Genomic DNA, 12383 nt, shown 5'->3' with positions numbered 1-12383 from the left:
ATTCAGTGCTCTACAGCAACGTTCCCTCGGGTTCTGCTGCTGTAAGCAGAGATCAGTGCCTGTCCCTCATCTCTCATGTGAGGAAGCAATAGGACTGGTGTTGGAATGGTGTCTCTCAAGTTCCAATGCAGAGAACTGCTGTGGCCAGCAGCATAAACAGAGAAAACACCAAATATCCTGATTTGTGAGGGACTCGCAAAGTTCACAGAATGATAGAGCAGCTTAGGTGCTTTTTAAGATCCTTTACAGCCCATTTCCTACCCCCTGCCACGGGCTGTTAGCCAGCCACCAGATCAGGCTGCCCAGGCTCCCCATCCAGCCTTCAACCCCTTCAAGGCCTCTCTCTTCACTCAGTGTAGCCCAGGAAAGCCAAAAGGTTGGACACCCACACTGAAACCCACAGCCATTGAAATACACTAAAATTCAATCACAGGGAACCACACTGTTGACCGGCCACCAGCTTGATGGTAACCCCATGTATATGATGGGTCTTTGAGTTCAACCCATCAGCCAGTTGTTCACATGCTTGTATAAGCTGTCTGCTGGACAGTCTGTATATCAAAAGCTTTGTTTAAACCTCCCAAATACCCCACATCCTTAGCCTTCCCTTGGTCCACACAGTGGGAAAGGTTGTCGTATGCATGCCTCCTATTGCACTCTATCTCAAATTAAAATTAGGCCCAAGAGAAGATCCAAAATCATACCAGAAATTTGTAGTAGGCCACTATATTGAGAATTCTATTTTTTGGTGGGAAAATGTTTGAAATACTGAATCATTGCCCTCCCTCACTTATGCATAATAATCAAACAACTGAATCAGAGCTTTGGTTAACCTATCTTCATGAAAAATACATACTAGAAATAGGTCTGCTGAGTGGGAAGTAACTTCAGTTTTTGAGACTTTCTACTAAAGTAAAAGGAACATACAGGGATAAGATAAATTAATTCTATATTATGTCTTTACATGTAAAACATGTAAAGAAAACATCTGAAACTTTCCTAAAAGCTTCCAGTGACAGAAATCCCATAATCTTCCTAGTCCAACTAATTAAATATTAAGTAGTTTTACTAACAGCAAGTCTTCCTAATACCTATTTTTTCTCTTGTTGCAATTAAAGTCCATAGATTCATGTCTTCCTCACTGCAGACACGGAGAAGAAAACATCAATGCTGTTACCTCCAAAAAAAAATAGAACTTTAAAATCTCTTCAAAGAAAAATAGTCTACTGCCTGTAATGTTGAGAGATCAAATAAAACATCTGATACTAACTCAAGTCAAATTTATTCTTGTAGTTCTCCTTCATGCAGGAAACTAAAAGGGAAATTTCTGAGTAGGAAAAAAAGGAATGATTCCTTTTAAAATGCCAAAATGAAACACCAAAGTTGTAACGCTATTACTTTCTTTCCATCCATGTTACCAGCTTTATTAAAATATTGATAAAATTTGTTAAATTTCTAAAATAATTTAAAAGAACCCTCAGCCTCCACTGTCACATTTGGGCATAGTGAATATGTAGGGCTTAGGATTTATTTAGGCTATTGTGTTGTTAATTTGTACCGTAAAGGAAGTAGAGACGTGGAGATGTTTTTCAAGTCTGAATTTAAATTAAGCTGTCCACGTTATTATGATGGATCAATGGCAGATTGCATTGAGAAATGAGGGATGAGTATTTTTTATCAGCAGTCTTGTCTCCCTGGTGGCTTTATCACACTGCCAACACTAGCTGCCAACACTAGCTGCCAACACTAACTGCCAACACTAACTGCCAACACTAACTGCCAACACTAACTGCCAACACTAACTGCCAACACTAACTGCCAACACTAATACATCATAATACTGTCAATATTAAAATACTTCTGCTATTTACTGACTCAAGAGGTATTGCTGGACTATTTTTGTATTCTTACCTCCTCCAAGTTCATAAGCCTCATTAAGAACATCAATGCATTATTATAGCACATTATATTTCTAAAAAGGATAAAAGTCTGCCCACATGGCAATGTGGAATTTGAACAAAATAAACTGCATGACAGGCCCATAAGGCTGCTGAGGCATCATACCCAAATGGGGGAGGGAATCCTACCATAACCTGCTCCATGACCCTTCAGCACGTGTCTTTTTGTGGTCTATCATTTTAAAACATAAAAAGCACTTCCTAGAAAATTCAGATTGATGCAAGGGCTGAACCTCATTCAATCCTGTCTCCCAGTCACTCGAGCTGTACAGAGAATGGAGACCTGAGATAACAGAATTCCTGTAAAATATGTTCTTTATACCTTATAACTAAAAATCCAACCATATATATTCTTTAGAACTGGATTTTGCTTGTTGCCATACCACGGACAAAAGATTCAAAGTAACTTTTCTTGAACACTTGCCTTCTTTTTGATATATCAGGACCATTTTTACTCTATAATCCCTTTGTATTCCTCACTAGCCCACTGTGCCCCATATTTGGGGTATGTTAAAAGTCACACCATATCACCTTCCAACTTCACACACTATAATGTGATTCATTCTTTTATACTGCCGTCACTAAAAAGTTGTCCCAAACAGGGGGATGGGAAGTAGGTTCTTGTAAAGTTCAGCTCCTGTGAGTGTTGGAGGCTGTTTAATTTGTTCTAAAAAGTCCAGAAGCAGATCTATGAATAACCACATAAGGAATAACAAATACATTTCCCTCACCACATTCAAGCTTTAAACTATCAGAAAAGAAAGCAGAAATGAAAAATACTACAATAGGTAGAGGTGTTTTATTCAGGCTTCCTGTTTCACCATCTGTATTGACATTTTTAACACTTCATCACAATGAGAAATTAGAAAAGGAATCGTAATTGTAAATATTGAATATGACTGCTACGTTTTCTCATTCCCTCTCTCATTTGTTATAAGATACTGCAGTGTATCTCGTGTCTCTCTTGTTAGCATTTCATAGAGCACTTCCACAAACATACGTTTGGTCTTGTTCTCAGCACTTTGTTCTGTCACCGCGACAGATGGCTTTACACTGAAGCATATGAAAATATTAAATTCTCCATAAACCTGTTGAAGTATGAAATGTCTGCAAGTAATCACTATCTTGGCAACTACTTCTTTAATACAGGTATTACAGTGTACTATGCAGTGTTCCCATACTGACTTCAGATTTGACATTGCCCACTCTAAACTCAGTTCTCACTCAGCTTATTTAGTAGTAGCACGGCTTGATTCAAAATGATGTCACTTCTAAGCAGAAAAGAGCATTTTAGTTATTGTCTTTCTGATTACCACTGAGTAATAAAATCACATTAGAAAGATTAAATTTAGTCACATCAGGTAATTGTGTCAGCGCATGAAGGAATCTGGAGCACTACAGGACTTGGTTTGTTTCTGTCTCCTCTCTGACATTAAGACAGATGTTATATTTATTTTCAACAGCTGTTGGTAGAACATTGTCCTCGCAGACTTGATTCCAGATTTCTCTCACATCATATTCTATCCTATGGCAAACTGGCCACTAGCTCTGCAAGCTTAAAGAGAGAGCAAAGAGGATGTTCACAATGCTTATCACTCTCATGACACCTATACTAAACCAAGAAAATTCACTTTCAATTTGCAAACCAGGACAAACGTGAATACTCCTTAAACATATATTAACAAAGCAGTCCAGAAAGAACCCTACAGCTCATCTAAGGTTGCAAGGCAGCATGGGCAGGGACACCTCCCATTGGGCCAGGCTACTCCATGCTCCGCCCAGCCCAGCCTTGAGCACTGCCAGAGATGGGGCACCCACAACTGCCTTGGACAGCCTGTATCCAGGCTCAGAAGTTCTTCCAGATATCCAACCTAAAACAATTCTCTTTGTCCTATCACTTTGCTCATGATAAAGTACTCGTCTCTAGCCTTTTCAGGCTGAACAGGCTTCCCCAGAACAAGACCAAGCAAGAGTCTTGACACCATAAAGTCATGGAGTGTGACATCACCGGGCAATGGACTGTGACCTCACAGCTCTGCACTGCTCATACTGGGGCGCAGCAGAGCCTGACCCAGCCGAGCTTGTTCCTGGTGTCTGGCTGAGCACGTTGGCGAGGTCTAGAGACCCAGCGAGGCTTTCTTGGTTTGTGCTGCGGGGTTTTGGGAGCTGTTCTCAGTGCCCAACCCCACCACATTCCCTGTATTTCCCTGGCACTGCCTGGATCAGGCAGCCGGGTCCCAAAAAGCGCAGTCGAGGCAGAGGAGGTGAGAGATGGGGGGTCACATCCCTGGGGTGGCCACAGGGTTCAGGGAGCTGCTAAGGCTGCATCTACAGCCAGCAGGGAATGGGGTGGCTGATGGACCAGGCCACAACTGCTGCCTACCCCAGGACACAAACTGACTATGGCATCTCCTTGCAGCATTTGGGACTCACTCCAGAAGGGGAGCACATTTCCATCTCCTGCTGCCCAGCCCAGAACGTGGCCATGGAGGAGCAGTTCTGTGCCATCTGCCGAGACGCAAGACCTGACACCTACGTGGTGCCCTGCGAGCACCACTTCTGTCTCCGCTGCATCCTGCAGTGGACCTTGAGGAAATTCACCTGCCCGCTCTGCAGGAGGCTCATGAGTACCATCCACTTCGCAGTGCGGGCAGATGGCTCTCTGCCCTGTGTCATCACGCTGCCATCCGAGTACGAGGCAGAGAGCCACGATACAGCCTCCCTGTGGGACGTGGCCGCCCCGCACCCAGCTCCATCGGGCAGCCCCACCGAGCACGGAGAAGAGGAGCTCCCCGGCACGTCCCACACGGCTCCAAGGGATGCAGACGCCGGTCCCAGCCTTACACCCGTCCCCGGGGAGGAGCACGAGCCCCAACGGGAGGCAGCAGCGGCACCTTCAGCCCAGGCCTGCAGCAGCAGCCCCCAACGGGAGGCAGCAGCGGCACCTTCAGCCCAGGCCTGCAGCAGCAGCCCCCAACGGGAGGCAGCAGCGGCACCTTCAGCCCAGGCCTGCAGCAGCAGCAGCAGCAGCCCCACCGCTGCCCAGCGGGGCAGGGACGGCTTGGCCCGCAGGTCCGGCCGCCCCAGGAAGAGGAGGGCCCGCAGCTCCTGGAGCACTTCGCAACCCCGAAAGAAGCCGCCCCCGCGGCACCATTAGCAGCATCCATCGTTGTTAATAAATAACATTGAGAACTACACGGCTGTTCTGCCTCGGTTCTACTCGGAGCAAAACGTGCAGCACGTGGGCGCTGCCCGAAATGGCGGCTGCTGTTCCTGGACTCGGGGCACGAGAGTTATTCAGTGCTCTACAGCAACGTTCCCTCGGGTTCTGCTGCTGTAAGCAGAGATCAGTGCCTGTCCCTCATCTCTCATGTGAGGAAGCAATAGGACTGGTGTTGGAATGGTGTCTCTCAAGTTCCAATGCAGAGAACTGCTGTGGCCAGCAGCATAAACAGAGAAAACACCAAATATCCTGATTTGTGAGGGACTCGCAAAGTTCACAGAATGATAGAGCAGCTTAGGTGCTTTTTAAGATCCTTTACAGCCCATTTCCTACCCCCTGCCACGGGCTGTTAGCCAGCCACCAGATCAGGCTGCCCAGGCTCCCCATCCAGCCTTCAACCCCTTCAAGGCCTCTCTCTTCACTCAGTGTAGCCCAGGAAAGCCAAAAGGTTGGACACCCACACTGAAACCCACAGCCATTGAAATACACTAAAATTCAATCACAGGGAACCACACTGTTGACCGGCCACCAGCTTGATGGTAACCCCATGTATATGATGGGTCTTTGAGTTCAACCCATCAGCCAGTTGTTCACATGCTTGTATAAGCTGTCTGCTGGACAGTCTGTATATCAAAAGCTTTGTTTAAACCTCCCAAATACCCCACATCCTTAGCCTTCCCTTGGTCCACACAGTGGGAAAGGTTGTCGTATGCATGCCTCCTATTGCACTCTATCTCAAATTAAAATTAGGCCCAAGAGAAGATCCAAAATCATACCAGAAATTTGTAGTAGGCCACTATATTGAGAATTCTATTTTTTGGTGGGAAAATGTTTGAAATACTGAATCATTGCCCTCCCTCACTTATGCATAATAATCAAACAACTGAATCAGAGCTTTGGTTAACCTATCTTCATGAAAAATACATACTAGAAATAGGTCTGCTGAGTGGGAAGTAACTTCAGTTTTTGAGACTTTCTACTAAAGTAAAAGGAACATACAGGGATAAGATAAATTAATTCTATATTATGTCTTTACATGTAAAACATGTAAAGAAAACATCTGAAACTTTCCTAAAAGCTTCCAGTGACAGAAATCCCATAATCTTCCTAGTCCAACTAATTAAATATTAAGTAGTTTTACTAACAGCAAGTCTTCCTAATACCTATTTTTTCTCTTGTTGCAATTAAAGTCCATAGATTCATGTCTTCCTCACTGCAGACACGGAGAAGAAAACATCAATGCTGTTACCTCCAAAAAAAAATAGAACTTTAAAATCTCTTCAAAGAAAAATAGTCTACTGCCTGTAATGTTGAGAGATCAAATAAAACATCTGATACTAACTCAAGTCAAATTTATTCTTGTAGTTCTCCTTCATGCAGGAAACTAAAAGGGAAATTTCTGAGTAGAAAAAAAAGGAATGATTCCTTTTAAAATGCCAAAATGAAACACCAAAGTTGTAACGCTATTACTTTCTTTCCATCCATGTTACCAGCTTTATTAAAATATTGATAAAATTTGTTAAATTTCTAAAATAATTTAAAAGAACCCTCAGCCTCCACTGTCACATTTGGGCATAGTGAATATGTAGGGCTTAGGATTTATTTAGGCTATTGTGTTGTTAATTTGTACCGTAAAGGAAGTAGAGACGTGGAGATGTTTTTCAAGTCTGAATTTAAATTAAGCTGTCCACGTTATTATGATGGATCAATGGCAGATTGCATTGAGAAATGAGGGATGAGTATTTTTTATCAGCAGTCTTGTCTCCCTGGTGGCTTTATCACACTGCCAACACTAGCTGCCAACACTAGCTGCCAACACTAACTGCCAACACTAACTGCCAACACTAACTGCCAACACTAACTGCCAACACTAACTGCCAACACTAACTGCCAACACTAACTGCCAACACTAATACATCATAATACTGTCAATATTAAAATACTTCTGCTATTTACTGACTCAAGAGGTATTGCTGGACTATTTTTGTATTCTTACCTCCTCCAAGTTCATAAGCCTCATTAAGAACATCAATGCATTATTATAGCACATTATATTTCTAAAAAGGATAAAAGTCTGCCCACATGGCAATGTGGAATTTGAACAAAATAAACTGCATGACAGGCCCATAAGGCTGCTGAGGCATCATACCCAAATGGGGGAGGGAATCCTACCATAACCTGCTCCATGACCCTTCAGCACGTGTCTTTTTGTGGTCTATCATTTTAAAACATAAAAAGCACTTCCTAGAAAATTCAGATTGATGCAAGGGCTGAACCTCATTCAATCCTGTCTCCCAGTCACTCGAGCTGTACAGAGAATGGAGACCTGAGATAACAGAATTCCTGTAAAATATGTTCTTTATACCTTATAACTAAAAATCCAACCATATATATTCTTTAGAACTGGATTTTGCTTGTTGCCATACCACGGACAAAAGATTCAAAGTAACTTTTCTTGAACACTTGCCTTCTTTTTGATATATCAGGACCATTTTTACTCTATAATCCCTTTGTATTCCTCACTAGCCCACTGTGCCCCATATTTGGGGTATGTTAAAAGTCACACCATATCACCTTCCAACTTCACACACTATAATGTGATTCATTCTTTTATACTGCCGTCACTAAAAAGTTGTCCCAAACAGGGGGATGGGAAGTAGGTTCTTGTAAAGTTCAGCTCCTGTGAGTGTTGGAGGCTGTTTAATTTGTTCTAAAAAGTCCAGAAGCAGATCTATGAATAACCACATAAGGAATAACAAATACATTTCCCTCACCACATTCAAGCTTTAAACTATCAGAAAAGAAAGCAGAAATGAAAAATACTACAATAGGTAGAGGTGTTTTATTCAGGCTTCCTGTTTCACCATCTGTATTGACATTTTTAACACTTCATCACAATGAGAAATTAGAAAAGGAATCGTAATTGTAAATATTGAATATGACTGCTACGTTTTCTCATTCCCTCTCTCATTTGTTATAAGATACTGCAGTGTATCTCGTGTCTCTCTTGTTAGCATTTCATAGAGCACTTCCACAAACATACGTTTGGTCTTGTTCTCAGCACTTTGTTCTGTCACCGCGACAGATGGCTTTACACTGAAGCATATGAAAATATTAAATTCTCCATAAACCTGTTGAAGTATGAAATGTCTGCAAGTAATCACTATCTTGGCAACTACTTCTTTAATACAGGTATTACAGTGTACTATGCAGTGTTCCCATACTGACTTCAGATTTGACATTGCCCACTCTAAACTCAGTTCTCACTCAGCTTATTTAGTAGTAGCACGGCTTGATTCAAAATGATGTCACTTCTAAGCAGAAAAGAGCATTTTAGTTATTGTCTTTCTGATTACCACTGAGTAATAAAATCACATTAGAAAGATTAAATTTAGTCACATCAGGTAATTGTGTCAGCGCATGAAGGAATCTGGAGCACTACAGGACTTGGTTTGTTTCTGTCTCCTCTCTGACATTAAGACAGATGTTATATTTATTTTCAACAGCTGTTGGTAGAACATTGTCCTCGCAGACTTGATTCCAGATTTCTCTCACATCATATTCTATCCTATGGCAAACTGGCCACTAGCTCTGCAAGCTTAAAGAGAGAGCAAAGAGGATGTTCACAATGCTTATCACTCTCATGACACCTATACTAAACCAAGAAAATTCACTTTCAATTTGCAAACCAGGACAAACGTGAATACTCCTTAAACATATATTAACAAAGCAGTCCAGAAAGAACCCTACAGCTCATCTAAGGTTGCAAGGCAGCATGGGCAGGGACACCTCCCATTGGGCCAGGCTACTCCATGCTCCGCCCAGCCCAGCCTTGAGCACTGCCAGAGATGGGGCACCCACAACTGCCTTGGACAGCCTGTATCCAGGCTCAGAAGTTCTTCCAGATATCCAACCTAAAACAATTCTCTTTGTCCTATCACTTTGCTCATGATAAAGTACTCGTCTCTAGCCTTTTCAGGCTGAACAGGCTTCCCCAGAACAAGACCAAGCAAGAGTCTTGACACCATAAAGTCATGGAGTGTGACATCACCGGGCAATGGACTGTGACCTCACAGCTCTGCACTGCTCATACTGGGGCGCAGCAGAGCCTGACCCAGCCGAGCTTGTTCCTGGTGTCTGGCTGAGCACGTTGGCGAGGTCTAGAGACCCAGCGAGGCTTTCTTGGTTTGTGCTGCGGGGTTTTGGGAGCTGTTCTCAGTGCCCAACCCCACCACATTCCCTGTATTTCCCTGGCACTGCCTGGATCAGGCAGCCGGGTCCCAAAAAGCGCAGTCGAGGCAGAGGAGGTGAGAGATGGGGGGTCACATCCCTGGGGTGGCCACAGGGTTCAGGGAGCTGCTAAGGCTGCATCTACAGCCAGCAGGGAATGGGGTGGCTGATGGACCAGGCCACAACTGCTGCCTACCCCAGGACACAAACTGACTATGGCATCTCCTTGCAGCATTTGGGACTCACTCCAGAAGGGGAGCACATTTCCATCTCCTGCTGCCCAGCCCAGAACGTGGCCATGGAGGAGCAGTTCTGTGCCATCTGCCGAGACGCAAGACCTGACACCTACGTGGTGCCCTGCGAGCACCACTTCTGTCTCCGCTGCATCCTGCAGTGGACCTTGAGGAAATTCACCTGCCCGCTCTGCAGGAGGCTCATGAGTACCATCCACTTCGCAGTGCGGGCAGATGGCTCTCTGCCCTGTGTCATCACGCTGCCATCCGAGTACGAGGCAGAGAGCCACGATACAGCCTCCCTGTGGGACGTGGCCGCCCCGCACCCAGCTCCATCGGGCAGCCCCACCGAGCACGGAGAAGAGGAGCTCCCCGGCACGTCCCACACGGCTCCAAGGGATGCAGACGCCGGTCCCAGCCTTACACCCGTCCCCGGGGAGGAGCACGAGCCCCAACGGGAGGCAGCAGCGGCACCTTCAGCCCAGGCCTGCAGCAGCAGCCCCCAACGGGAGGCAGCAGCGGCACCTTCAGCCCAGGCCTGCAGCAGCAGCCCCCAACGGGAGGCAGCAGCGGCACCTTCAGCCCAGGCCTGCAGCAGCAGCAGCAGCAGCCCCACCGCTGCCCAGCGGGGCAGGGACGGCTTGGCCCGCAGGTCCGGCCGCCCCAGGAAGAGGAGGGCCCGCAGCTCCTGGAGCACTTCGCAACCCCGAAAGAAGCCGCCCCCGCGGCACCATTAGCAGCATCCATCGTTGTTAATAAATAACATTGAGAACTACACGGCTGTTCTGCCTCGGTTCTACTCGGAGCAAAACGTGCAGCACGTGGGCGCTGCCCGAAATGGCGGCTGCTGTTCCTGGACTCGGGGCACGAGAGTTATTCAGTGCTCTACAGCAACGTTCCCTCGGGTTCTGCTGCTGTAAGCAGAGATCAGTGCCTGTCCCTCATCTCTCATGTGAGGAAGCAATAGGACTGGTGTTGGAATGGTGTCTCTCAAGTTCCAATGCAGAGAACTGCTGTGGCCAGCAGCATAAACAGAGAAAACACCAAATATCCTGATTTGTGAGGGACTCGCAAAGTTCACAGAATGATAGAGCAGCTTAGGTGCTTTTTAAGATCCTTTACAGCCCATTTCCTACCCCCTGCCACGGGCTGTTAGCCAGCCACCAGATCAGGCTGCCCAGGCTCCCCATCCAGCCTTCAACCCCTTCAAGGCCTCTCTCTTCACTCAGTGTAGCCCAGGAAAGCCAAAAGGTTGGACACCCACACTGAAACCCACAGCCATTGAAATACACTAAAATTCAATCACAGGGAACCACACTGTTGACCGGCCACCAGCTTGATGGTAACCCCATGTATATGATGGGTCTTTGAGTTCAACCCATCAGCCAGTTGTTCACATGCTTGTATAAGCTGTCTGCTGGACAGTCTGTATATCAAAAGCTTTGTTTAAACCTCCCAAATACCCCACATCCTTAGCCTTCCCTTGGTCCACACAGTGGGAAAGGTTGTCGTATGCATGCCTCCTATTGCACTCTATCTCAAATTAAAATTAGGCCCAAGAGAAGATCCAAAATCATACCAGAAATTTGTAGTAGGCCACTATATTGAGAATTCTATTTTTTGGTGGGAAAATGTTTGAAATACTGAATCATTGCCCTCCCTCACTTATGCATAATAATCAAACAACTGAATCAGAGCTTTGGTTAACCTATCTTCATGAAAAATACATACTAGAAATAGGTCTGCTGAGTGGGAAGTAACTTCAGTTTTTGAGACTTTCTACTAAAGTAAAAGGAACATACAGGGATAAGATAAATTAATTCTATATTATGTCTTTACATGTAAAACATGTAAAGAAAACATCTGAAACTTTCCTAAAAGCTTCCAGTGACAGAAATCCCATAATCTTCCTAGTCCAACTAATTAAATATTAAGTAGTTTTACTAACAGCAAGTCTTCCTAATACCTATTTTTTCTCTTGTTGCAATTAAAGTCCATAGATTCATGTCTTCCTCACTGCAGACACGGAGAAGAAAACATCAATGCTGTTACCTCCAAAAAAAAATAGAACTTTAAAATCTCTTCAAAGAAAAATAGTCTACTGCCTGTAATGTTGAGAGATCAAATAAAACATCTGATACTAACTCAAGTCAAATTTATTCTTGTAGTTCTCCTTCATGCAGGAAACTAAAAGGGAAATTTCTGAGTAGGAAAAAAAGGAATGATTCCTTTTAAAATGCCAAAATGAAATACCAAAGTTGTAACGCTATTACTTTCTTTCCATCCATGTTACCAGCTTTATTAAAATATTGATAAAATTTGTTAAATTTCTAAAATAATTTAAAAGAACCCTCAGCCTCCACTGTCACATTTGGGCATAGTGAATATGTAGGGCTTAGGATTTATTTACGCTATTGTGTTGTTAATTTGTACCGTAAAGGAAGTAGAGACGTGGAGATGTTTTTCAAGTCTGAATTTAAATTAAGCTGTCCACGTTATTATGATGGATCAATGGCAGATTGCATTGAGAAATGAGGGATGAGTATTTTTTATCAGCAGTCTTGTCTCCCTGGTGGCTTTATCACGCTGCCGGCACCAACTGCCAACACCAACTGCCAACACCAACTGCCAACACCAACTGCCAACACCAACTGCCAACACCAACTGCCGGCACCAACTGCCAGCACCAACTGCCAACACCAACTGCCAACACCAACTGCCGGCACCAACTGCCGGCAC

At 44.5% G+C, this 12383-nt stretch overlaps 3 protein-coding genes across 9 annotated transcripts in view; 2 read left to right on the top strand and 1 right to left on the bottom strand.

The window, feature by feature from the left end:
* Window positions 1-12383, bottom strand: part of LOC146755229 (rho GTPase-activating protein 32-like) — a 338547-nt gene that overhangs the window by 320434 nt on the left and 5730 nt on the right. The window lies entirely within an intron of this gene.
* On the top strand, window positions 12-5232 carry LOC146755231 (uncharacterized). The gene is made up of 2 exons (XM_085526251.1): window positions 12-4222; window positions 4378-5232. Exon 2 carries the CDS (start codon window positions 4444-4446, stop codon window positions 5113-5115), a length of 672 nt encoding a protein of 223 aa, XP_085382377.1. The 5' UTR covers window positions 12-4222; window positions 4378-4443; the 3' UTR covers window positions 5116-5232.
* LOC146755230 (uncharacterized) lies at window positions 5265-10498 on the top strand. Its single transcript, XM_085526245.1, has 2 exons — window positions 5265-9488; window positions 9644-10498. The coding sequence occupies exon 2, from the start codon at window positions 9710-9712 to the stop codon at window positions 10379-10381; it is 672 nt and encodes a 223-aa protein (XP_085382371.1). The 5' UTR covers window positions 5265-9488; window positions 9644-9709; the 3' UTR covers window positions 10382-10498.

Source organism: Coturnix japonica, chromosome 35 (assembly GCF_054131305.1).
Source record: "Coturnix japonica strain WE chromosome 35, WE-NBRP24, whole genome shotgun sequence".
NCBI lineage: Eukaryota > Metazoa > Chordata > Aves > Galliformes > Phasianidae > Coturnix > Coturnix japonica.
The sequence above is the reverse complement of the archived record's forward strand: the minus strand, read 5'-3'. Positions and strand labels throughout refer to the sequence as shown.